This window comes from Ambystoma mexicanum, chromosome 13 (assembly GCF_040938575.1).
Source record: "Ambystoma mexicanum isolate Mex_15411 chromosome 13, UKY_AmexF1_1, whole genome shotgun sequence".
NCBI lineage: Eukaryota > Metazoa > Chordata > Amphibia > Caudata > Ambystomatidae > Ambystoma > Ambystoma mexicanum.
The window spans coordinates 704,689,683-704,716,420 of NC_090938.1; the positions used below are offsets into that span (position 1 = coordinate 704,689,683).

Consider the following 26,738-nt stretch of genomic DNA (forward strand, 5'->3'; position numbering starts at 1 on the left):
CGACAGGTTCTGAGGGCGACGACGACGGAACGGGTCTCCCGTCGCACGGGCATCTCCGCCCGACGAGATTGGCTCATTCCACGCCATGATCGCCAGGGCGTCCGAAATGTTCCAGCTCTGCCCGGAGGAGCAGAAAAAGGAAGGTTTCCTCTATCAGCACCGGGAGGCCACGAGGAAGACTGTCATCGCGGTGCCTCTAATCAATGACATCTGGGAGGAGGGTCTGTCGGTACTCAAGAACCCCTCCACGGCACCAGCCAAACGGGACCGGTATGAGAAGAAGTACCGGGGGCCCCGAGACCGCTCCCCTGTGCCTCAGGGCCCAGCCAACGCCAGACTCGGTCATCTCGGCGGCGGCGAAGAAGAAAGCGTCGGGGTCAGGAGCCTCAACGTCGAATTCCCCTCCGGACGCCGAGGGAAGGAAGTTGGACGCCATGGGGCGACGGGTCATTTTGTCCGCGGCGACGACGATCAAAGCGGCCAACGCCCTGGCGATCGTGGCCCTGGCGATCGTGGCCCGTTACGACAGGGAGCTCTGGTTTAAGCTGTCCCCCATATTGGCGTTCCTGCCGGACGACAAGAGGTCCGAGGCCCTGGAAATTCTTCAAGAAGGCGAGGTGGCGTCGGACCACGCCATAACGGTGGCAACCGATATTGCCGATACCGGGTTCCGCCAGCTGGGCAACGGAGTTTGCCTACGACGACGGGGTTGGCTCCGGGCGACCGACTTCCGTCAGGACGTCCAGACCAGGGTGTTGGACATGCCGTTCGACGGCATCAACTTGTTGGGGAAGGCGGAGGACGAATCCCTCCAAGCCATAAAGACTGACACAGAGACGGCCCGCGCCCTAGGAGCCCTTCAGCAACGACGGCCCTTTTGGAGCTCCGGAGGCAGACAGGGTGCCTCCAAGGGATCCAGCGGTGGCTCGTCGTCCTACTGCCAAGCGGCACGCTCCTCATCTCAGGAGGCCTACAGGGGTCGCGGCAAGCAGGGAGCGCCTCGCCGCCGTCGGCAGGGCGGCAAGGCCACCACCTCCAAGCAGGACTGAACCGGCCGTGGCCTCGGGCCCCCACCGAAGCACCCCGGTGGGAGGCCGGCTGACGAAGTTCGTCGGCGTGTGGAAGTCCATCTCCACCGATCGTTGGGTGCTGGATACCCTGGCAAGAGGACACTATCGAATTCCTGAAGAAGTGCCCTCACATTCCACCTGTGGCCAGGAAGGAAAATCACGTCCCGCAACTGCTGTTGGAAGTACGGGCGATGCTCAGGAAAGGCACCATCGAGCCCGTCCCGAAGAGGCTCCGGGGTATACTCAAGGTACTTCCTTGTCAGGAAGAAGACGGGCGGCTGGCGCCCCATCCTGGACCTTCGCTGTTTGAACAAATACATCAGGTCACAAAAGTTCAGGATGGTCACCCTCCAGCACGTGCTGGGACAGCTGGAGGAAGGCGACTTTCTATCGTCGCTGGACCTGGAGGATGCATACTTCCACGTTCCCATCCTCAGAAGTCACAGAAAGTTCCTCAGGTTCGTCGTCCAGGGATGCCACTACCAATTCAGAGCACTGCCGTTCGGATTGAAGTCGGCCCCCAGGGTCTTTACCAAGTGCCTAGCACCTGTTGCGGCGCGGCTTTGCCTGCAGGGGATTCACGTCTACCCCTACCTGGACGACTGGCTCATCTGCTCAAGGACGAGGGAACTCGCCGTCGAACACACTGCGGGGACCGTCGCAGGTGGCCCTGTTTCTGGGAGCGAAGCTCGATACAGTGAGGTGCCTGGTGGCAACATCGGAAGAATGGACGAAGACCATTCTGGGCAAAGTGCAGCGCCTGCTAGCCACGGACGTGGCCAGGGTGAGGTCCATCAAGTCCCTCCTGGGGATGATGTCCTCTTGCATCTACCTGGTGCGCCTATGCAGACTACGGATGCGCCCTCTTAAGAATTTCTCGACGCCCGTTGGATGCAGGCGACGGGCACCTTCGAAGACAGGGTCTCCCTCAACGAGGTGTTCCGGCGGGCGATTCAGTGGTGGGGCGTTCGAGCGCACCTCACGGCGGGCAAGGACTTTCAGACGCCGGCGTACCAGGAGACGGTGACGACGGACGCTTCCCTGGAAGGTTGGGGCGCCCACACCTGAGATCTCCACGCAAGAGGCCTCTGGCTCCCGGAGGAGAAGCTCCTGCACATCAACATCCTGGAACTCTGAGCCGTGTTCTGGGCTCTCAAATCGTTCAAATCGTTCCTCCCGTCGCTCAAGGGCAAGGTGGTGCGGATCTTCACGGACAACACCACGACAATGTTTTACATACGGAAGCAGGGAGGTACCAGATCCCCAGCCCTATCCAAGGAGGCGCAGGATCTGTGGCACTGGGCGGTCGCCCAGGGGATGTTCCTGGTTCCCTTCCACCTGGCAGGAGAAAGAAACACCATCGCCGACTCGCTCAGCAGGGAGCTGCACGCGTGTCACGAGTGGGAGCTGCGCCAGGATCAGGTGGATCAACTCTTCCGATGATGGGGCAAACCCCAAATCGACCTGTTCGCAACAGCGACGAACGAAGTGCCAGAGGTTCGCCAGCAGGTTTCCCCAGCCGAGAAGCATGGGCGATGTGTTCTCGTTCCCCTGGGACGGCCTATACCTGTATGCGTTCCCTCCGTTGCCGTTGCTGCTTCAACTCATCAACCAGCTCAAGAGGTCCCGGTGCAGGATGATCCTCGTTGCACCGGCGTGGCCGAGGCAGATCTGGTTCCCGGACCTTCTGGACTTGTCAAGGTCCCCATCCATCAAGCTGTCAGCGGACGCGGATCTTCTCTCCAGAGAAGGAGGCGCCATCTTCCACCACGACCCAGCGTCGCTGAACCTGCAGGCTTGGCTCCTGCAGCGCTAGAGTTTGGAGGGTACGATATACGGGCCGACTGCAGATGGGTTCTTGCAAAGGCCAGGGCGTCCTCGACTCTCAAATGCTGCGGTCACAAGTTGAAGAGGTTCTCTATCTGGTGCCGAGCACAGAAGATCAACCCCCTACGGATTACGGCCCCTCAAGTGCTGCCGTACCTGCTATCGCTGGCAAAGGCTGGGCTAGCCCATGCCTCCATTAAGATTCATCTGGCAGCGATCTCCAGATATACCAGAACCACAGGACGGACGTCCCTGTGGTCCCATCGACTGGTGAAAGAGTTTATGAAAGGACTGTTCCGGTCGTTCCCGCCGGTGAAGGCCACGGCCCCGGCGTGGGAAGTTAACGTGGTGCTGACTAGGCTCATGGGGCCCCCATTCGAGCCGATGCACTCCGCACCGATGAAGTTTGTGTTGTGGAAGACTGCATTCCTGGTGGCCATTACCCCCGCACGACGAGTGGGAGAGATCCAGGCCCTATCCTGCAAAGCACCGTACTTGACTTTCCATGCCTCGAGGGTGGTGCTTAGGACGCACCCCTCCTTTATGCCCAAGGTGCCGTCGGACTTCCATCTTAACGAGCCCCTGGTGTTACCTGTTTCCTTCCCGTCTCCTTCGTCGCCTGCCGAGAGGACTTTGCACTCGCTGGATGTGGCTAGAGCGCTGAAGTTCTACGTGGACCGCACGAAGAGTTTTCGGAGGACATCACAGCTGTTTGTGAACTTTGGACCTGTGAATCAAGGGAAGGCTCTCTTGAAGTCTTCTATTTCCAGATGGCTCTCCGGCTGCATCATGCACTGCCACCGGTTGGCTAACCGACCGCTGCCAGGCCGTCCGAGAGCCCATTCGACCAGAGCGATCGCTGCTTCTACGGCGTTCCTATCTGGTGTGCCCCTGCTGGACATCTGCAGGGTTGCTACGTGGAGGCCGACTCACACCTTCACGAGATTCTACTGTGTCGATCGGGATTCCAGGGAGGAGTCCAGGGTCGGCCAAGCAGTGCTGCGCAACCTGTTCGCTTAAGGTGAGCCTGGTGAGGAGGTAAGAGATGCTTAATGTTGAGTTGTTGTATTGCTTAATGTTGAGCCTTTGCCACCTCCCGTGGTTGTGCATGTGTGTACTGCTATGTATCCTTATATTCATGAGCATGTGAATCCATGCCAGACCCCATGCTGGAGAAGGAACAAGTTACTTACCTGTAACTGTTGTTCTCCAGCATGGGTCTGCCATGGATTCACATGCGAACCCTCCCGCCTACCCCTCTGCGGCTCTTCACTTGGTCATACTGCCACTTCACGGGCTACCAAATCTGAAGATGGCTGCCAGAGGCAGGGCTTAGGGAGATGGCAGTCATTGGCTGTGGTCGGTATGACGCAGAGATCAGTGATTGGTTACTACTACGAAAGACCGATCAGAAACGAAACTGATATTGATTTTTTTTCTTTACCGAGGATGCCCAGCCTGACGACGGGGAATATTCCTATATTCATGAGCATGTGAATCCATGCCAGACTCATGCTGGAGAACAACAGTTACAGGTAAGTAACTTGTTCCTTCTGTGCTTGTCTTATTGGCTTTTATTCTCTCATTAGTGTTAATCTCTTATGTCACAACACCTGAACATTATTTCAGTGCACTAGCAATGATTTATAGGTCCTTATTAACTCCTCGTGCCGCAGTAAGAATGTATTAACCCTCATTAAGTGCTCCTGCCTTGGGTCCCTTCAAGCACAGTCGTTGAAAATGATGATTTTGATTTGTCAGGTTAGTTTCTTATTCTCTTTGGGTTCAGAATGACACAATCTTAAGACGCGTAATCATAATGGCTCTTTGCTGAAGCCAGTGATTTGCATGTTAGTTGATTTATTAGGTAAGTTCTTTTATTTATTTTTGCTTATATTGGAATCCTTAATTCCATTAATCATTGTGAAATTTCTTTTAGATAAAATCCATAAATGCATATAAAATAACATTACAAATATAGATTAAAACACCAGGTGTACTGTCATTTGTATCCTTACAGCATCTATTCAGGTCAGCACTGCCTATGTTTCTGCATAATCCATCCTAAATTGCCTCATAATCCAATAACAATAGTAAGTACAGAATGGTAGAGCACCATTGATTAAAACCACAGATTTTAAGAACTGGTACAATCGTACATGATGCACAGCACATTCTTAATATTGTAGACAAAAAGGACACGGATGAATCTCTTCTGCCTACTTGAAGCCATAAGGCTATAAAGTGTCCATGAGGCAGAATATTCAATGAAAAGTGGTAAACCATCTTCTTGCTCAGGTTTCTTAAGAACCATGTTCGATTTGTATTGTAATATAGCAATAATCGCCCGTTCCACGGGCTGGAATGGGTGGTAACGGCCCGGGCCCGAGTTACTTTGTTCTTTAACGATGGCCCTTGGTGCCGTTACCACCCGTTCCAGACTGTGGAATGGATGATTATTGCTATTAGCACCCTGGGTTGCCAATTTGGTAACCCGGGGTGCTGATGGCTATGGTGCCCCGTTCATTCATTCAAAAGACTGTTTCAAAATGGCTGCCACAGAGCTGGCAGATGGGGTTCCAAGCAGAGTCCCTTTTCCATGTCCATGGTGGCCAGAAGGGAGACCGCCGCTGCTGAAGCCATCAGGTAAGTGGAAGTGAAAGTGAAAGCGATGGAGAAATGAAGGAAAAAAGAAAGGCAGGGTGGAGGGAAGATGGCGGGGCAGGGGAACCAGCCGTCTGGTTGCTTGGATCGTGGATTTCAGCCCTTGATCTGAGTAACCTGATTGGTTGCTCTCCCCGCTTGGGTGCTAATGTTCTATTCGATGGAAAGGTGGGTAGCATGAAATGTGTACTGTTCGATTTCATTATAGAACTGTGTTTTGCAATTGCTTTAGCTATGCGGGTACATGGTCTATGAAAGAAGGTAGTAAATGTGTAACATTGTAAGTTTTGGTCTCTCTCTGTCACAACCTTTGTGGGATAGACCTAAGCAATTAGGTGGGATAGACCTAAACTGCGGGCAGGACTGAAGCATTTGTAAAGTATTTGTTATCACTTTAAAGGTTTTAGAATGGGTTTGTGCATCGTGCCCCAGCCCTCTATAATTGTGGCATCCAACAGCCAGCCCCTCCCTCCCTTGTGTTTTTGGGGGGCTTTAAAGCAGTTGATTATGTGAATTTTGCCACCTCAATCCCTGCATGCCATGTACAATTGGATTCTGTTTTCAGGATCTCTGGGACAAGACCACACACTACAATAAAGGCACCACAACTTTTTGCCTGTATTAAAGCTGCCTGTAAACCTAGGAGCTATTCAACTCTTCCCTGTCTGGCACAAGCAATCCGTTTACCAGCATTTACAATTCAAGAGCGGTGGAAATACCTCTCCTCTTGCCACAAGCTCCCTTCTGTCCTGCACCGGCCATTTTTTTTTTGCATCGACGGTAGTACAAGCCCAATGAATAGGTAGACTACTGACTTCAGTTTGGACATCTTCTGGCAGGATGTCTCGCTTGTATTGCCACAGTCTGCTGATGTCACAAGCCAGATTTATAACTCTTGCCCTCCTCCTAGCCCACGAATTGGAGCTGTGAAAACAATAGTTTGATCATACCTAGATCATTGGGCGCTCTGGCTGCCTTCTAACCCCTCCCCTCGCCCCTTACTCTGAGAGTTCTTTTTAAACATCCAGTGATATCTGTCCATCAGTGGAAACACGGGTGAAACCTGTGGCCATCTGTAAGAGGGCCACTAAAACACCAGAACATTTCGCAGCAGTTCTACTTCATATCTCGTTCCCTTTCCTCCTTATGTTTGGTATCGTTGTTCCTGGGAATGGGACTGGAGTGCCCCTTCTGAAGTTGGAATTTAATTCTTTTTTTTAATTTATTTTTTACAGAAGTGCTCGTTTGAGGGTTAGATCATGCATCTATCACATACCCATTGCATCCAGCTGCCAGTCAATGAGGATACTTTTGTATTACCATAGTTTTTTTACACATGGGATTTTTGGTTACTTTTATATGTGCCTAAAGACAAGCTAGTGGTGGGCTTGACTTGCTTCCAGCACAGACTTTGGATGTGAAGAGGACTTGTGCAGCTCTGCGTTGGAGCTCAGAATCCCTCGAAGAAGAGCAGACCATTGATATGATATTTTATTTGTATTGCGCTTGTGCACAAGTGTTTCAGAGCGCGACTAGGCAAGGGAGGGGGATTAAGGGAGAACACAGCACAACATAAAAACGATCTTACTAGGCCCAGTGACATTGAGAATGCGCAAGTGCATGGGAAAGGGAAAAGGGGAAAAAGTGCATGGAAGGGGGGGAGAGTGGAAAGTGCAGAAGCTGAGGAGCGCAGATAAATAAAATAAATAGAAAATTGAGGCAAACTGTGGTAGTGCTGCCAGCAAGTGGCAAGTGCTGTGTTTAAGGCAGCAGACTGGGTAAGTCTGAATAAGTGCAGAAAAATAATAAAAATGGGGGGACTGTATGGGTACAGATACAGTCCCCAGTGCAAGGGGTGGCTAGGAGGCAGTGCAGGAAGGTGGCAGGGTGAGCAGGTATCTGGGCCCATGGGACAGACGGTGGCCAGGTGCACAGTGCCAAGAGAGAAGATCAGCGGGGCAGAGGGGGAGCAAAGGCAGATGCAAAGAGGAAGGACTTGAGGTGCTTCTGGAACCGGAGATGGTTGTCAAGTTTTAGAGTGGCAGGGAGGCTTTTCCAGAGTGAGGCCCCAGCCAAAGACAGGGATCTTCCCCCAGCTCGTTGCTTTGAAAAACGAGGGACCCTGAGGGAGTTGGAGGTAGAGGAGCGAAGGGCTCGAGAGGGGAGGTATTTGCAGAGGGATAGCTGAAGGTATTTTGGGCTCGGGCCCCAGAAAGCCTTGTGGACAATGCAGAGGGTTTTGAATTTAATCCTTGTATCCACTGGGAGCCAATGGAGAGATTTCAAAGCTGGAGAGCTACGATCCCAGGGCTTGAGGCCAAGGACAAGTCTTGCAGTCCTGGTCTGGATAAGTTGTAGAGGGCGGAGAGTAGAGGCAGGTAGATTTAGAAAGTTGATGACTCGAAGACTGGAGTGACCCAGCATACCTTCCAGTGTCCAGCCCGGTGAAGCCCTGTTCCTCTGTCTGATCTCTGAAAACCCTAATCAGTGCTTCAACCCTTGGACTAGTGGGACCAACTAGTCTCGACATCTTCTCGAGGTTGCATGCCCCAAAAGCCTTCAGAATTGTCCATGGACTGCACAGTGGACTGACCAGCTCTGTTGTGGGCTACCTAACGAGAATAGTCGCTGTTTCGGTGTTCTGCTTGTGCCAGAAGTCGCCTTCTCCCAAATTCTCCTCTCCTCATCAAGGGAACCTGTCCCAGAGCTTGTGCTTTGACTGCAACTGGAACGGCGCATGTTGTAGCCTGCAAACGATGATAGCCGCTAGAACTCTCCTTCCTCCATCCTGGTCACCACTCACCTCAATGGAGGATGATGGTGCCCCATTCCCTCAATTGATCTGTCGTTACCCCTGGGAAAACTGGAGTCCTGGGGATAAATGAGCATACCCGTCATGTAAAAAAAAACACCCTCCATAGGATAACTTTGGGTGCAAAGCTCTTTATCTCCCATCTCCTTCTTACTTACCTTTTGGTCATCGAACCTGGGTCAAGTATCCTGCCCCAGGGTTTGCCTTGAGCCTGGATCACCACCACAAGTCCATTGCATCCCTTTAGAGAACAACTTCCTGTGCGATACCCATCGGCTTTTTTCTAAACACTGCGTCTCCCTATTCATTACATTTAGGGTGGCATCCAAAATTTGCCCACAAGAGTTGATTTTTAGAAATCCATCTTAACCATAGTCATTTACCAAACATTCTTGTTTGCCAATTTGCATTTGACTAGTATCCAGACATATACTATGTAGTGTATAATAAATAATTATGAAGAATTAGCTCCAATGCCTCTATATCAAGGCAAAGGTGTCTAAAACTTTGACTTGAACATCTAACTTTGCATCAATCCAAGTTACCAAATAACCACTCGTACGCCCTCTCTCCCCCTTTACACCAGGTATAAAGTTCAATGGCATGGCAGTTGTGAACATTTAAGCTGTGGGTACTATGTGTACAGAACACTATCCAAATATGTTAAAAAGCAAGATAAACGTATTCCATTCCATCAGTTGAGACCCATGTAAGGACCTAGAGCTGACGTGTTTTTTTTTTTTCTTTTTTTTTTTTTTTCTTTTCCCCCCTTCTCAGCACGTAACAAGACCGAAGCCAAGCAACTGCAGAACCTACGCCATGAAGCCACTTGTTCTATCTGTCTGGAGTTTTTTAAGGACCCAGTGAGCATTGACTGTGGTCACAATTTCTGCCAGGCCTGCATTACCCGCTGCTGGGAAGATTATGACCGAAACTTCCCCTGCCCACAATGCCGAGCAAAATCTCTAGGCAGAAACCTGCGGCCGAACCGACAGCTGGCCAACATTGCAGAGATCACCAGCCAGTTACATATACCCAAGGTGAGAATCTTTGGGAGGAGTATTTGTGCACAAAGCTGAGTTGGTGGTGGGAGTAGGGCAGACCGAGTACCGAACCACATGAACTGAGGTTTGCTGAGAACCATCATCCTGGTAACTCTGCCTGATCAAAGGCAGGAACTTGTTTGAACTGTGCCAATATTTGGGTGTGGCTGTGCAAGGGTGGTTACTGTATTAAGTTGAGAATTCTTTTTTTGTTTGTTTACTGGCACAAGGTACAGGATTGTTTGAAGGGGGCTTTCGGCATGGAATTTCTGACTGAAAGACTGTTACAAGATTGAAATTGCTCTTCTTCTGGATGCCTTAGTCTGCAAACATATCACATCATTGTTGCAATCCGACAGCCAGCTAGGAATGGATAGGTGCTACTCATCTTTGTCCTCACCCCCCTTTCACCAGAGTTCTACAAAGGGCAGCTCTACTTTAAGGGTCTACCGAAGAGGAAGTGACATTTGTTCAGGCATCTTGCACTTAGGTTCATGCAGTCACAAATGTGCATGGCAGAGTGTTGATATTGTATGTGATTACTTGCTCTAAGAATCGTCCCTGTTCAGTCACATGTTCAGCCAATATGTAAAGTTCCTCTGCACTGACAGATATAATTAAACCAATTCCAATTAATGAGTCACAAGCATATGCTGGGCTGGGCCTTTTGATAATGTGGATAATGGCCACAGTTGTCTTAAAGCACATTGTATTTAAAACAGAAGCATTTCAACTGTACTGTTTAACAGCAGGACCCGAAAAAAATCTTCAGAGCATCCATTTACAACTATTCTCTACGATAAAACCATGTAAGGTTATTCCTCCATCCCCTGCTCTGGAGACTCTTGTAGCCCCATAGATGAATCACAGGCACAGTACAATGTTGCACAGCCAAATGGTGTCACCACTTCATTCAAAAGATCTGGATAAAAGTGATGGCTGTCTTAGTGGGCATCCTCGGAAACCCTCTGTTACGACCACACAATGATTCAGTGGTTGGTTTGTCCAAAGAGTCTACATCACATGCTTGTGGTGCTAAGAGGGTAAATGCTGATGTATGCAGCCGCTTTGAGGCTTTTGCAGCACTCGCCAATACCTCAAAGTGTGTGTGTGTGTGTGTGTGTGTGTGTGTCGCGCATCTGCTTAGTTCACATGCTATGCATAGGCCGACACCTAGTGGAAGCTGCAGAGTATTAGTTGTTGTTTTTCGAAATCCCAAAAGGGACGTTGACAGGGCATGGCAGTAATACTATCCCTACTGTGACGTCCACTATACCCAAGGTCCTTCACGGGTTGTGGTCCCTCGGATAGTTTTTTTCCGCCATTGTGAGCGGTCGCTTAACGCGGAGTGCAATTTCGGCTAACACCATTTACTTTATCAAAGTTTCAAATAGTTACCCTCTGTCCTTTTTTTCGACCGCCGTGTCTCGACGCAGTGAAGAATCAACGATCGAAGGACAAGATGAAACGTCGGACGAAGAAACTTTGCATTCCTTTCGGCCTTGGAAGGCCCAATGGGCCTAGGCCCTTACAGTAGGGAGAGTGGGGGGGCCGTCATTTCACAATGTATTTGTCGCCCTGCTGCCTGCCCCAATCATGGATAGGACATCTTTTAAATTTTGCCCATCCGGTGTTTAACCTGTGTCTTAATCGGGACCACGACACAGGGCTCTGTCAGGCTTGCAAGCTCTTTCGACCCAAGACCCTTAAAGATCGTAGGACGAAATGCTCGGCCCAACACGCCATGCAGGCCGAGGCCGCCATGGACGTGGAGGGAGCCTCCAGCGACGGCAGTAACGCTGTCCTTTTCGGGCGGCGAGGGTGACTGGGAACTACCACATTCCCCAGTGCTAGCCCCCGACCCTGGAAGACAGACCGGCGGCTCTGTTGTGGGGACTGCAGGCTGGCGGCAAAAGCACTCCATCTCCCCACACTAAACACATATCCTGCAGCGATTTGTCAAGCACACACTGAGATTCGGCGTCTAGGCGCAGTTCTACAGATTCTCTGTCCTCTGGGCACTCAGTCGGTCGCCTCATGACAGGCCCCATAAGACTAAAGACACCGCCCATAAATCCTCGTCTACTGACCACCGAACGTCAAAAGACACGGCGGAGGCCCTTCCCGATGTCAGAGGACACCGCAAAGGCACTTCCCAGTGCTGAAACTCAACCTGTCGTCAAACGACTTCTAGTTCAAAGAAATCGTCCTCTAAGAGCTATGATCATAGAGATAAGCAGAAAGACAGGGATAAGTCCCACATTGACAAACCTCATAGTGAGGTGAGGGGCCTACCCCTACCAGAGACACTGTACTGGAGACTGATGAAACCCTACAGGAGGATAGGGAGGACCTTGTGAAGCCCTACATAAGAAGGCCCTGCCTATACCCATCACACCTGCTATTCCTTACCCTGGCATTATCCCCAGCTCAGCCAAATGGTCAGCTGAGGACATATATAGAATAATGGTTGCCAGACATTTGGTCGAAAAAAATTGGTCGACCAGACAAATGGTCGAACCAATTTGATCGAAAACCAAATGGTCGAATTTTTTTTTTTTAATTTTAACCCTTTTTTTTTATTTTTTTGGGGGGGTCCCCCCCCAACCCCCTTTTTTTCCTCTAAAAACCCATTTTTTAACTAAACGAAAACCCGAAAAATAAATAAAAAAAAAATTGGACCATTTGGTTTTCGACCAAATTGCAGTCGACCAGTTTTTTTTCGACCAGTTGTCTGGACACCTAGAATAATGTCCAGAATGACTTTCTTTGCTAACTTCTTTGAAGAGCACCATCAAGCCTTTGAGAACTTATAAAATACACCCCCCGCTAATTCGGCTCCTACTTCTCAGCCCCATCAATCATCCCAGCTATCAGGAAAGAGATCTCTTATCTCTTCTGATCTTTATGAACTGCCAAAAAGTCTTGCACCCCTGCAGATCTTTGATATACATGCAGATACAGAAGAATATCAAAAGGATGATCAGTACTATGATGTAGAGGATCAGGGGGATAATAATGATGAGGCGGAGGTCTATGCTTTGGACTCTCCAGTTCCACAAGATTCCCCGTTACCTGATTCCCCGGTGGATAATCAACCCCTGTTTTAATGACATTTTGGTCAAAGCGCTGAGCACTTCGGCATTGAGACTCAAGAGACTCAGCAGGACAAGGATTTTGTCGAGAACCTCCTGGGGGACAAGAAAGCTGCCACCCAGTTTATACCCATTTTAAAGTCTGTTCAAAGAAGGATCCAACCTTCACTTGAAACGCCCAATCAAACAAGGGCAGTAAACCCAAGAATAGAGAAACTATTCTGCCCGGCCCCGTCAGATCCCTTGTATAAAAGAGGACAGATTAGGCCGGATTCACTGGTGGTAACGACTACCTGGAAAGAGCTGGTACACCCTTGGCCTCTACCACAGCACCACCTGACAAAGAGAGCAAGAAGTTCTACACCATGGGTGGGAAAGTGGCTACTTCCGCAGTTTACCAAGCAAGAATTGCCAACAATTCCACACTGTTGGCGAGCTACGGCTGAACTAAATGGGACGAGGTTACTGCCCTAGTTGACTCTGCTCCAGAACCTCTGAAATCTAAACTTGCCCTTGTCGCAGCCAAAGGCAGAGCCACTGCCAGCAGTCTGCTTAAAAACAACCTTGACGCTGCAGATAATGCCGGGCGCATCATTGCAGAGGGCACCATCCTCAAGCGCCATGCCTGACAGTCCGGTTTTAAACTAGGCTCGGGCAACCTTGCTCAATATGCCAATAGAACCTAATGTTTTATTTGGCAAAGCAGTGGAGGATGCTCTGAAGTCAGCCACGGACGAGTATGAAACACTAAAGTACTAAAGTCCCTTGGCCAACTTACTAATAAACAGACCGGACAAAGGGGGGGCAGGGGGAACAATTTTCGTCATTTTCGCGGCCAAAATCAAAGAGGCTCCTGTTACGGACAAAACCAGAATACATCTTGGAATTACAACCAGGGTCAAGCGTCCCAGGGTTATCCTAGAAGCCAGCGCAGAGATCGCGGCCGGGGGAGACCCTCCACTGCCTGAGGTGGAGGAACGTCTCCCAAACAATGACGCCCCGCTACAGGTCCCCTTCTATGCCCCCCCAGTCGGGGGATGGATTTCAAACTTAACCCACGCATGCGAGGGCATAACCACAGACAAGTGGGTGTTATCAACAGTAGCAGGAGTTTGTTGCGCAGAGCTCCTAGAAACACCAAACCTCCCCCCGCGCCACAGGAAGACGTTGAGAGGAACAACTCATCTTGATGGAAGAAGTCAACACGCTACTCCTAAAGGACGCCATCGAGATCGTGCCTTCCAACGAGGTAAACAAGAGTATCTATTCAACATACTTCCTTGTACCAAAGAAAGATCTAACAATGCGTCCAGTATTCGACTTGCACCTGGCAAACAATATGTCAAGCCACAAATGTTCTGCATGACTACGCTACAAGAAGTAATCCCTCTGCTAAAGCGGGGGGATTACATGGCAACATTGGATATGAAAGATGCTTATTAACATATTTCAATGCTCCCAGCGCACAAAAGACTCTTGCGTTTCAAAGTAGCAAACCAGCACTACCAATTCAAGGTGCTACCCTTAAGAATAGCCATGGCTCCAAGGGTATTCACCAAGGTACTGGCGGTGGTGGCAGCGCACCTGCGCAGGGAGGCAATCCCAGTGTACGCCTACCTGGACGACTGGTTGATCACAGGAGAAACTCCCCCTCTTTGCAAAGTAAACACGCAAAGAACCATAGATCTTCTCTACAAATTGTGCTTCTCGATAAACGAGAAAAAGTCAAGTCTTGTACCAAATACATCGAAACAGTTCCTAGGAGCTGTATTAGATACGCAAACGGGCTTAGGCTTTCCGTCCATGGAAAGAGTACAAAACATGCTTCGGCAAATACACCAGTATCAAGCCGGTCTCCAGATGAGCATACACAAAGCAATGCGGTTACTAGGCATGATGGCATCGTGCATTTATCTAGTCCCACGCACACACTTCTGGAGTGGTTGGCAAAACAATGGTCTCAGGCAAGTGGTCATTAGGATGATCTAGTGGTCGTTTCGCTAACACTGGTACAAAACATATGCTGGTGGTCGAGAGAAAATGAGTTAAAGGGAAAACCCTTCAACGATCCGGAGGCGCAAGCGGTTGTCACGACAGATGCCTCCCTTTCCGGGTTGGGAGTTGGGGGGGGGGGGGGGGGGGCTCATTACCTTCGCCACACAGCACACGGTCTGTGGACACAGGTCACGGCACAGAACCATATCAACCTGCTGGAACTACTGGCAGTACTCAAAGCACCTCAGTCATTCGAGATGCAACTGACAAACCAGTCGGTTCTAACTCTGACAGCACAACTGCCATGTTCTATATCAACAAACGGACACACACACACACACACACACACACTCCAAGTTGGCGCAAAAGATATGGAGGTTGGCACTCAAACCGGGGGGATATGCCTACCCTCCCAACACGTTCCAGGGGTACTCAACACTCTAGCAGACTCTCTGAGCAGAGATCCCCTACCAGAGTAACACCAGTGTCAACTACACTCAAGCGTCGTAGACCACATCTTCTCTCAATGGGGTTATCCCACACTAGACTTGTTCGCTACAAAAGAAGACAAGCAATGCCCAGACTTTGCGTCCAGGTTCCCCCAGCCAGACTCCCCAGGAGAACACCCTATGGATGAACTGGTTAGGGAAATTTGCTTACGCTTTCATCCCCCCTACCCCCGACACATTCATGAGCAGGATTGTGAACAAGATGCACAGAGAACAGATGATGCTCGTCCTAGTTGCTCCTATGTGGGCGAGACAACCATGGTATCCACATCTGCGCAAACTGGTGATGTGCGTTCCCATCAAGCTCCCGTACCTAAGCAACCTGTTAACCCAACCTGGGGGAACAACGGTTCATCCTCAACCACACTCCACGAACTTGGCAGCATGGCTCCTGAAGTCATAGAGTTCGGACACCTTAATCTACCACAGCAGTGTATGGATATCCACAATTCCCCCATTTAAAGTGCCAAGTGCCTACTCACATTTATAACAAAAGAAAACCAAGATCTAATATCTAAAAACATGTTACATAAATGCTGCCAACTGGCTAAAATGTTTGAATCAGCAATTGAAAGCAGTGCATCATATGAGGGACATATTCAATGACACAAACAAATGTACAATATAAAGTTGCATAATGAAATCAAGATTGTTCATCCATAATGGACACCAGGGAAGAATGTTTTAAACTGTAAAGATAGAAATATAAGCATATTGTATTACTCCATGTAGAAATAGTACACTTGAATCTCGATATGTGGGGTATAGCCAAACTGGATTGGAAGGAATAAAATATATAGTGCTAGCCTAAAGGGAAGATGTAACAAGGTGCATAGTGCCTTTACCTGAATGGTATCAATAAAGTGCATGACAGATTAAAGTGCCACATACAACAAGTTCACCCCTTAGGGGGACTCGATTAATGTGCATAGTGCTTCATCCTGAGTCCCTTGAAGAGGTGTACGATATTCACAATCCCTCAGGCATATGATAAAGAATATATCCCACAAGAAAACCTGAAAGCTACCTAATATTGCACAGGATATTATATAGAAGCTTATTCTACTAACAATACAACTATTATGAGGATCCTCCCTTATGGTTCATCGATTCAAGACAATCAAACGCTCTAATCTCTGAATAACCACCACATTACTCCCAAGGAACCAACCTTGTAAACCGACAGATGCCACTACTCTGTGACATATTGCACCCATACCCACGAAAAACCTTTTCCTTTTAGCATAATCATTTGATGTGCACATGACATATATCCATAATTCAATTATTGTCATAACGTTGTCATGTGCCACTATGCACTGATGATATAACGGCAGATATGCAAATCCATCAACCGAAAAACAGTTGGAACAGGACACTTGAATGGCAAACAATGAGAGAATGTGCCTAACCAAAATCATGCCCTGGAAGACCTCAGATCAAAATTATTTTCAATACTACAGAAGCATAATATCAAGCATAGCCTTTCAACAAAATATATATACATTTCTGATGTTTGTTAATCTGCTTAGAATCACATGCTGTGCATAGGTCCGACATCCAGTGGTCACTGCGGAGTATTGCATTTTGTTTTTCGTAGTCGAAAAGGGGATGTCGACAAGGCGTGTCTGTAACACTATCCCTATAGTGACGTGCGTTGTACCCACAATCCCTCATGCGTCGAGGTCCCTCAGATTGTTTTTTTCCGCCCAGCTACTGGTCGCCTTTATGCGGAGCTCCTCGAGAGACATTGCCAAATAGTTTCTTCGACCTTTGGTCGTTTGTTATTAAGATCAATAACGTAGATCCCTCCCTCGACGCAGAGCCGTTTCTCCGCCGAGCAAGATCTTCGACGGAAGGACGAGCGGAGGAGATCCTTCAGCGATGCCGGACACATGGCCTGGCCTCGCCGGCCATACACAGTAGGGAGAGTGGGGTTTTGTGGTCTTTCTTTTCTTTAAGAATGCCTTTCTCTTTCCCCTCCCTCTCTTTCGAGGTCGTAGTCACACTTATTACCCTCAGCTATGGGGAGGACGCCATTTAGGTTTTGCCCGCTTTGCAAGGGTAAATATACCTGGAAGGATAAGCACAAACGGTGCAACCGTTGCTTACCCCTCGATCACCAAGAGGACGGCTGTGCGGCCTGTAAATTACTAAAGCCCAAAACTCTAAAAGACCGCAGGGTCAAAAGGTGGGCGGCCTATGCCATGTCTAGGCCTGACTCCTCGCCCCCTGCCGCCGCCGCCGAGTGTGACGAGGACAGTGACTACACGGCCCCCGTAACGGAGGCTGTAGACCTCTCAAAGGAGCGTTCACGCTCCTCGTCGTCCGTCCCCAGCCCCGACAAGCCCGGCTCACGCCAGCTTATGGGGATGAACACCCCGGCGACAAGGACGCACACAAAAAAACACCAAAGCACATACCCCCAGACACACATTAGTCGAAGACGAAGGTAGCCAGAGCGCAAACGGGGACGCCGGGTCCACCGCCGACTTCCGCCGACCGTAAGGGTCGGCAGCCCCCCCTGCCACCGCTCCCGCGACAGGCGACTGGGCACTCTAAAGATAAGGGCGCTAACACCAAAATTTCCGGCGACGTGCATCGCAAGAGCGCTCACGTTGCCAACAAGGACTTGACGAGCAAAGGCTCGACGGTTCATAGCGCGACGGCGACCGATCCCTCGGAAGAGAGTATGATCGCCGAAAGCCTCGCGCGCATAGCATCTAAGGACGGCCAAAGACGTACGGCGAGTGCAACACTGAAAACCGCGCACAAGGCCAAAGATACGCCAAAGGCGCCGGAAAACAGATCAGGCCTGTTCCCGACGCCGACAGAAGGCCCTAGCCAGCAAGAAGGATACTCAGAAGGCGAAGGCTCTCTTACTTCGACGTTATGGGACAGAACCAGACTATTACAGGAGGAAGAAACCCCCTTTTCTTTCCCAGACCGTCCTGGCCGACCTCAGTGGACCTTTGAAAGGTTCCAGACCTGTATGGACAAACTAGATAGGTTCATGTCCATCCCAGAAGACAGGGCACCCAAGAGACCAAGGGAGGCACCCCTGGAGAGTCCAAGGGCTAAATACCAGAAGTTTTATAACCCCATTCAGGAGGACATAGACTCTTACAATCCCACTGAGGAAGACACCTTCTTCCAAGAGGAAGATGAGTTCACCTATGTTGAGGACCAACAAGAAGAGGAAGGTTTTCACAAGGAAACTAACCTATGTGAGGAAGGATTCCAGGAAGACACAGGCGAGGGCGACCCAAATCCCTGGCAGTCACCGGCTAGGTCGACTGACACAGGCAGTAGCAGTATAGTCATCAGGTCTACTGAAACTACACCAGTCAGGAACCCTTCGCCTGTCGATGATCAACCCACCTTCAATGCACTGCTGAAGAAGGCAGCAGCACATTTCGAGATCAAAACTGGGGAGGTCACCCCAGACACCGATTTTGTGGAGAGGATTATCAAAGAAAAACCCCCCCACTAGCCAGGTTATACCCATCCTCGCCTCAGTTAAGAGACGTATTACACCTTCTCCAGCATGGGGTCTGGCATGGATTCACATGCTCATGAATATTCCCCGTCGTCAGGCTGGGAATCCTCGGTAAAGAAAAAACCAGTATCAGTTTCGTTTCTGATCTGTCTTTCGTAGTAATAACCAATCACTGGTCTCTGCGTCATACTGACCACAGCCAATGACTGCCCTCTACCTAAGCACCGCCTCTGGCAGCCATCTTCAGATTTTTACCGCACGTTCATGTGTTGGGATCCTCGTGCTATTGCTCTCGAGCGTTAGTGCTATTTCTTCGCGCTTTTTACAAAAACTTCGATTCTTTCGGTCAAAAGAGCCTCAAGCTCCACCGATCCTACATCCGATCAACGGGGACCCGTGTCGGATTCATCTGTGCCCCTCAAGGGTGAAGATTTCGTCGAGCTACACTTCGGAGGACTCCAGAAGCTTCTCAGGCCCTGTCTCGGAGATGGCCCAGGAGAAGGGAAGCTCGACGCCCGGAAAGCTGTTCAGGGTCTGCCCTGGATGCCAGCTGCAGAACGTCTTCAAGGAGGACGAACACTCTTTCTGCCTTTACTGCCTTCATGAGGACAAGACGCACGTGGAGAAGGACTGTGCGTTTTGCGGCAACATGTCGGAACGGACCATGAAGGACCGCCATCAACGTCTCGCCAACTGGCTGGAGGGTAAGAGCCCGTCTGGCGAGAAGAAGAAGAAATCCGAGCGGTCTTCTAAGACCTTTGAGGGCGCCCCGGCGACGGGGGCCCAACATAAGGCCAAGCACCGCGAGTCCGCTGGCACCGGGAGCGCCGAACGGTCGGGCTCTGCGGGCGCCAGGCAGGGCGCACCCTCCCCGGCACCATCAACCACGAGCCAACGCTCTGGGTCGGGTAAGAGGAAGGCCGAGCACCCGGCGAAGCTCCTGGAGAGGCCCCGGTCGAGCTCTAAGGCAGAGGAGGAGCGTGGCAGTGCCCCCTCCCTCAAGGATAAGGCGGTGAGCGCACCTAAGGTGGTGAAGGCCTTGATCCATCCGACCAAGCCCTCTATCGAAACGGTCGCGGCGGCCCTGGCTCAGCCTGTGGTGGCTGCACCAGTGGTGGCGACCTCAGGGCCCAGAATCTCCCTGCCTCCTCGGAGGGAGTCTTCCTTTGTGCCCATCGATAGGACCCCCGTGAAACCCTCCGTGGGGAAGAAGAAGGGGGGGCAGGGCGTCGTCGTAGAGTCGGCCTCAACCTCAGAAGAGGAACTGATCGAGGTCTTAAGCCACGGCCTAGGAGTGGAAGAAGGCCAGCCCGTCGGAATGGACCCCGACGCAGGTGACGACGACGACATCGTCGAGGATACCGACGGGGCCCCTGCTCGCCCGTCGGATTCCCCTCTGCCAGCGCCGCAAGACAACTCGGCGGCCATTTTGTTGGCCATACAGTCCTTATGCTCCGAGATAAGGACGAGGCTACCGTTACCGACGGAGGAACCTCTCCCGTCGGGGGATCCAGAACCGGGACCTTCTGGTGTTCCCCCTACCAAGAAAAGAAGGATCCATCCACCACCTCCTTTTCAACCGTCGCGCCCCTTCCAGCCCTCCTCCCCGTCCACCCGAGGGGATGATACGGGGACTGACACGGCAGCGACGGGCACGGACGACGAGGCATACGACGAGGATTTTCCGTCGTCGCCTCCCACCAGGGCCTCTCCGCCCGACGAGATCGGATCTTTCCACTCCATGATCTCCAGGGCTTCCGAGCTTTTCCAACTCTGCCCTGAGGAGAAGAAAAAGGAAGGCTTCCTTTATCAGCGGCGCGAGGCCAAGAGGAAGACGGTCCTCGCAGTGCCTCTGTTGGACGACATTTGGGATGAGGGCCTTTCCCTCCTCAAGAACCCTTCCACGACGCCAGCTAGAAGAGACCGGTACGAGAAAAAGTACCGGGTCCCGGACACGGCCCCCCTATGCCTCCGGGCGCAGCCTACCCCGGACTCCGTCGTCTCCGCGGCAGCCAGGAAGAAAGCGGGGGGGGGTGCGGCCTCCACATCCACTTCCCCGCCGGACGGCGAGGGAAAGAAATTGGATACTATGGGGCGTAGAGTCATCTCGTCGGCAGCGACGACGATTAAAGCGGCCAACGCCTTGGCTATCGTGGCCCGCTACGACAGGGAGCTCTGGTACAAGATGGCTCCTCTGCTGGATTTTCTGCCGGACGACAAGAGGGCGGAGGCCCTTGAGATCCTGCAGGAAGGTGAGGTGGCCTCGGACCACGCCATCACCGTGGCGACGGACATCGCCGACACTGGATTCCGCCAGCTGGGCAACGGTGTTTGCCTTCGACGTCGTGGATGGCTCAAAGCTACGGACTTCCGGCAGGACGTCCAGACCAGAGTCCTGGACATGCCCTTCGACGGGAACAACCTGTTTGGGAAGACAGTGGACGATTCCCTTCAGGCCATCAAGGCAGATACTGAGACGGCCCGGGCCCTTGGAGTCCTGCAACGACGGACGCCCTTTCGGAGCGGCGGAGGCAAGGGCGCCTCCAAAGGTTCCGGCGGCGGTTTCGCTTCCTACCGTCAAGCGGCCCGCTCGTCGTCGCAAGAGGCCTACAGAGGACGAGGCAAGTCTAGCGGACCCAGCCGTCGTCGCCAAGGAGGTCAAGGCGGCAAGGCCGCGTCCAAGCAGGATTGAACCGGCCTTGGGGTCGGGCCCCCACCGAAGCACCCCGGTGGGAGGCCGGCTGGCGGGCTTCGTCAGCGTGTGGGAGTCCATCTCCACCGACCGTTGGGTGCTGGACGCCCTGGCCCGGGGCCACGCGCTCGAGTTTCAAAGAAGGTGCCCGCGCGTCCCCCCCGTGGCCAGGAAAGAACTTCACCAGTCCCTCAACTTCTCCTGGAGGTAAAGGCGATGCTCAGAAAGGGCGCCATCGAACTCGTCCCAAAGAGGCTTCGGGGCTCCGGAGTCTACTCGAGATACTTCCTCGTGAAGAAGAAGACGGGAGGATGGCGCCCCATCCTGGACCTGCGACGTCTGAACAAGTTCATCAAGGCGCAGAAGTTCCGGATGGTCACCCTCCAGCACGTCCTGGGTCAGCTGGAGGAAGGAGACTTCCTATCGTCATTGGATTTGGAGGATGCCTACTTCCACATTCCCATCCTAAAGGGGCACCGCAAATTCCTCCCCTACCTGGACGACTGGCTCATCCGCGCCAAGACGAGGGAGCTCGCCGTGGTCCACACGGCAAGGACCGTCCAACTCCTCACGGACCTGGGATTCTCCGTGAACTACGCCAAATCCCACCTGGTGCCCGCGCAAGTCGCACTGTTTCTGGGAGCGAGGCTCGACACAGTGTCCCTTCTGGCCTCCCCGTCGGAGGAGAGGACCAGGACCATCTTGGGCAAGGTGCAACGGATGTTGGTGGCCGACGCGGCCAAAGTGAGGTCCATCAAGTCCCTCCTCGGGATGATGTCTTCCTGCATCTACCTCATTCCCATGTGCAGGCTCCGGATGCGCCCGTTGCAAGAATTCCTGGATGCGCGCTGGATCCAGACGACGGGCAGCTTCGAGGAAAGGATCAAGCTCGACGAGAGTTTCCGACGAGTGATACGGTGGTGGGGCACCCGCGCGCTTCCGACGGCGGGCATGGACTTCCAGACCCCAGCCCACCAGGAGACTGTGACCACGGATGCCTCCCTGGAAGGGTGGGGAGCGCACACCGAAAATCTGCACGCAAGGGGACTCTGGCTCCCGACGGAGAGGTCCCTACATATCAACGTCCTGGAGCTCCGTGCAGTGTTTTGGGCCCTCAGGTCCTTCCTTCCGTCCCTCAAGGGCAAGGTGGTGAGGATCTTCACCGACAACACCACCACCATGTTTTACATCAGGAAACAGGGCGGAACCAGGTCCCCAGCGCTGTCCAAGGAGGCGCAGGACCTGTGGCATTGGGCCGTCGCCCAAGGGATTTTTCCGGTGCCGTTTCATCTGGCAGGGATAAAAAACACCATCGCCGACTCACTCAGCAGGGAGCTGCGCTCGTGCCACGAGTGGGAACTACGGCAGGATCTGGTGGATCGCCTCTTCCGACGGTGGGGCACACCCCAGATCGACCTGTTCGCGACGGCGACGAACGCCAAGTGCCGGAGGTTCGCCAGCAGGTTTCCCCAGACGAGGAGCATGGGCGATGCTTTCTCGTTCCCCTGGGAGGGCCTGTTCCTCTACGCGTTCCCTCCCTTGCCTCTGCTAATCCGGCTCGTCAACCAGCTCAAGAGGTCACGGTGCAGGATGATCCTCGTCGCACCTGCGTGGCCGAGGCAGATATGGTTCCCGGACCTTCTGGACTTGTCAGCGTCCCCGCCGATCAAGCTGCCGGCGGACGCGGATCTACTCTCCAGGGAAGGAGGCGCCATCCTCCACCACGACCCGAAGTCGCTGAACTTGCAGGCCTGGCTCCTGCAGCACTAGAGTTTGGAGGATACGACATACCGGCCGATTGCAGAGAGGTTCTTGCAAAGGCCAGGGCGTCCTCGACTCTTAAATGCTATGGACACAAATGGAAGAGGTTCTCTGTCTGGTGCCACGCACAGAAGATTAACCCTCTACGGATTACGGCTCCCCAAGTACTGCCGTACCTGCTGACGCTGGCCAAAGCTGGTCTGGCACATGCGTCCATCAAGATTCATCTTGCTGCGATCTCCCGATACACCAGAACCACGGGCCGGACGTCCTTGTGGTCTCATCGTCTGGTGAAAGAGTTCATGAAGGGACTGTTCAGATCGTTCCCGCCGGTGAAGGCTCCGGCCCCGGCGTGGGAGCTCAACGTGGTGCTGACCAAGCTCATGGGACCTCCGTTCGAGCCTCTGCACTCGGCCCCGTTGAAGTTTCTATCGTGGAAAACAGCTTTTCTTGTGGCCATCACCTCCGCACGACGAGTGGGAGAGATCCAGGCCCTTTCCTGCAAGGCCCCGTACTTGACTTTCCACGACACGAGGGTAGTGCTCAGGACGCACCCCTCCTTCATGCCCAAGGTACCGTCGGACTTCCATCTCAACGAACCCTTGGTGTTACCTGTGTTCTTCCCGTCGCCTTCGTCGCCGGCTGAGAGGACTTTGCACTCGCTGGATGTAGCTAGAGCGCTGAAGTTCTACGTGGACCGCACGAAGGGTTTTCGGAAGACGTCACAACTCTTTGTGAACTTTGGACCTGTCAATCAGGGGAAGGCTCTCTCGAAGGCTTCCATCTCCAGATGGCTCTCCGGCTGTATCATGTGCTGTCACCGGTTGGCAAACCGACCGCTGCCTGGCCGTCCGAGAGCCCATTCCACCAGAGCGATCGCAGCTACCACGGCGTTCCTATCTGGTGTGCCCCTGCTGGACATATGCAGGGCTGCTACGTGGAGGTCGACGCACACCTTCACGAAATTCTACTGCGTCGACCGGGATTCCAGGGAGGAGTCCAGGGTCGGCCAAGCAGTGCTGCGCAACCTGTTCGCCTGAGGTGAGCCTGGTGAGGAGGTAAGATGCTTAATGTTGAGTTGATGTGATGCTTAATGTTGAGCCTTTGCCACCTCCCGTGGTTGTGCATGTGTGTACTGCTATGTATTCTTTATTCATGAGCATGTGAATCCATGCCAGACCCCATGCTGGAGAAGGAACAAGTTACTTACCTGTAACTGTTGTTCTCCAGCATGGGTCTGGCATGGATTCACATGCGAACCCTCCCGCCTACCCCTCTGCGGCTCTTCACTTGGTCATACTGCCACTTCACGTGCTTCCAAATCTGAAGATGGCTGCCAGAGGCGGTGCTTAGGTAGAGGGCAGTCATTGGCTGTGGTCAGTATGACGCAGAGACCAGTGATTGGTTATTACTACGAAAGACAGATCAGAAACGAAACTGATACTGGTTTTTTCTTTACCGAGGATTCCCAGCCTGACGACGGGGAAAATTCATGAGCATGTGAATCCATGCCAGACCCATGCTGGAGAACAACAGTTACAGGTAAGTAACTTGTTCCTTCTCTTTCCACTCCGGCATTGGTGAGAGGGGTCAATCCAAGGATTGAGAAACTGTTCTCTCCCTCTCAATCAGACCCACTGTATATTAAGGGTCACTCAATCCCGGACTCCCTGGTTGTGACCAACACCAGGAAAAGGGCAGGAGTCCCACTATCTACTAGCGAGGCACCCCCAGACAAAGAGGGGAAGAAGCTGTATGCCCTAGCCAAGAGAATCACCACCTCTGCAGCATTCTCTACCAGAATCGCCAATAATAATACCCTATTGGCAAGCTACGCCGATGCTCAATGGGCTAAGCTCAGACAGGACATCGAAGAAGCTCCCGAACCCCTAAGGACTCGTTTACTGACTACAGTTAACGAGGGCTCTCTGGTCAATCAAAGCATCGTCAAGAATACCCTTGATGCAGCAGAGACGGCTGGCCGCACTTTGGTACAAGGAATTTTACTGAAGCGTCACGTCTGGCTTCGCAATTCCGGATTTAAGGCGGAAACACAAGCGTTCCTTATTAATAAACCCGTAGAGGAGTCCAACCTTTTTGGGAGAGCAGTGGATGACGCGCTGGAGAACGCGAAGAAAGAATTTGATACAATAAAGACCTTAGACCAAATTTCTAAACCCCCTAACAGGCGGGGTTTTGGTAATAAGCGCTTTTTTCGTGGACAACGCCAGCAACAAAACCAACAACAGTACTCTGCCAGCAACTACCAAAGTAATAGCGGCCAGTACAATCAGAGGGGTCAACGTCGTGGCAAGGGAAGAGGCCGGGGTTCCACCCCCAGAGGCTCCCAAGCCAACAACACCACCAAGTGACGCAAAGATTTACGTCCCCTCCCATGCAACGCCGGTCGGGGGCCGGTTAACATCCTTTCTTCCAGCATGGGAGGGAATAACATCGGACCGCTGGGTACTTTCCACCGTAGCCCGCGGCTACTGTATAGAGTTCAACAGTTCCCCAACATACAGACCCCCGAGGGGACGCCGCATGACACCAGAACACCTCGCCATCCTTCTCCAAGAAGTGGACCAACTACTGGAAAAAGGGGCCATAGAGGTCGTGCCTCTATCTCAGGTAATGGAAGATATTTATTCAGTGTACTAACCATGCACCCTGTATTAGATCTGCGCCCAGCGAACAAGTTTGTCAAACCCCAAAAGTTTTGTATGGTGACCTTTACAGGAAGTGATCCCACTGCTATCTCAGGGAGATTACATGACAACACTGGACATGAAAGATGCATACTTTCATATTTTAATGTTGCCAGCGCACAGAATATACCTCAGGTTCATGATAGAGGGCAAACACTACCAGTTCAGAGTGCTACCCTTCGGTATAGCATCTGCACCAAGGGTATTCACGAAAGTACTGGCAGTGGCAGCGGCCCACCTGCGCAGGTTTTCCATCCCAGTATACCCTTACCTCGACGACTGGCTCATAACAGGGGATTCTTACGAGACATGCTTCTCAAACACCCAAAAGACTGTAGACCTTTTGTTCCAACTGGGCTTCACCATCAACGAGAAGAAGTCCAGCTTAGACCCCAGCCAAGTCAAACAATTCCTAGGGGCTCTAATTCGAACAAAGGACGGCCTCGTCTTCCCCTCCAACGAGAGGGTCCAAAACATGCTGTTTCAGATCCCCCAATATGTGGCAGGTCGAGAGGTGACGGTGCGCAAAGCGATGCGATTGCTAGGAATGATGGCGTCGTGTATTTATTTGGTACCTCACGCGCGCCTGCGCCCAATGCAAGAGTGGCTCAACAGCCAGTGGTGTCAGGCCAGCGGACAATGGGACGATCTAGTGGTGGTTTCACAAGCCTTGGTTCTCTCGCTGTAGTGGTGGACAAAGGAAAACCTGATAATAGGGAAACCCTTTGCCACACCCGCGGTGGAGGCCACTCTAACCACGGACTCATCCCTCACAGGATGGGGGGCTCACCTAGCCCATCAGACTGCTCACGGAGTGTGGACTCCGAACGTAGCATCCAAGCACATAAACCTACTGGAGCTACTGGCGGTGTTCAAAGCACTCGAAGCCTTCCAGGAACACCTACAAGGGAAGACAGTGATGGTCCTTACAGACAGCACCACAGCCATGCACTACATCAACAAGCAGGGGGGCACCCACTCTCCAGGACTGTCCAAGCTGTCCCAGAATATATGGAAGTGGGCTCTCAAACACAACATGTTCCTACTGTCACAACACGTACCA

General features: G+C 52.1%; 1 protein-coding gene across 1 annotated transcript in view; it reads left to right on the forward strand.

Annotated features, from left to right (window-relative positions):
* The window catches only part of LOC138521754 (E3 ubiquitin-protein ligase TRIM39-like), a 219,762-nt gene that overhangs the window by 82,930 nt on the left and 110,094 nt on the right, over positions 1 to 26,738 (forward strand). Inside the window, exon 3 of the mRNA XM_069634812.1 lies at positions 9,151 to 9,413. Within this exon, the coding sequence (XP_069490913.1) occupies positions 9,151 to 9,413 (263 nt within the window). The remainder of the gene's footprint in view (positions 1 to 9,150; positions 9,414 to 26,738) is intronic.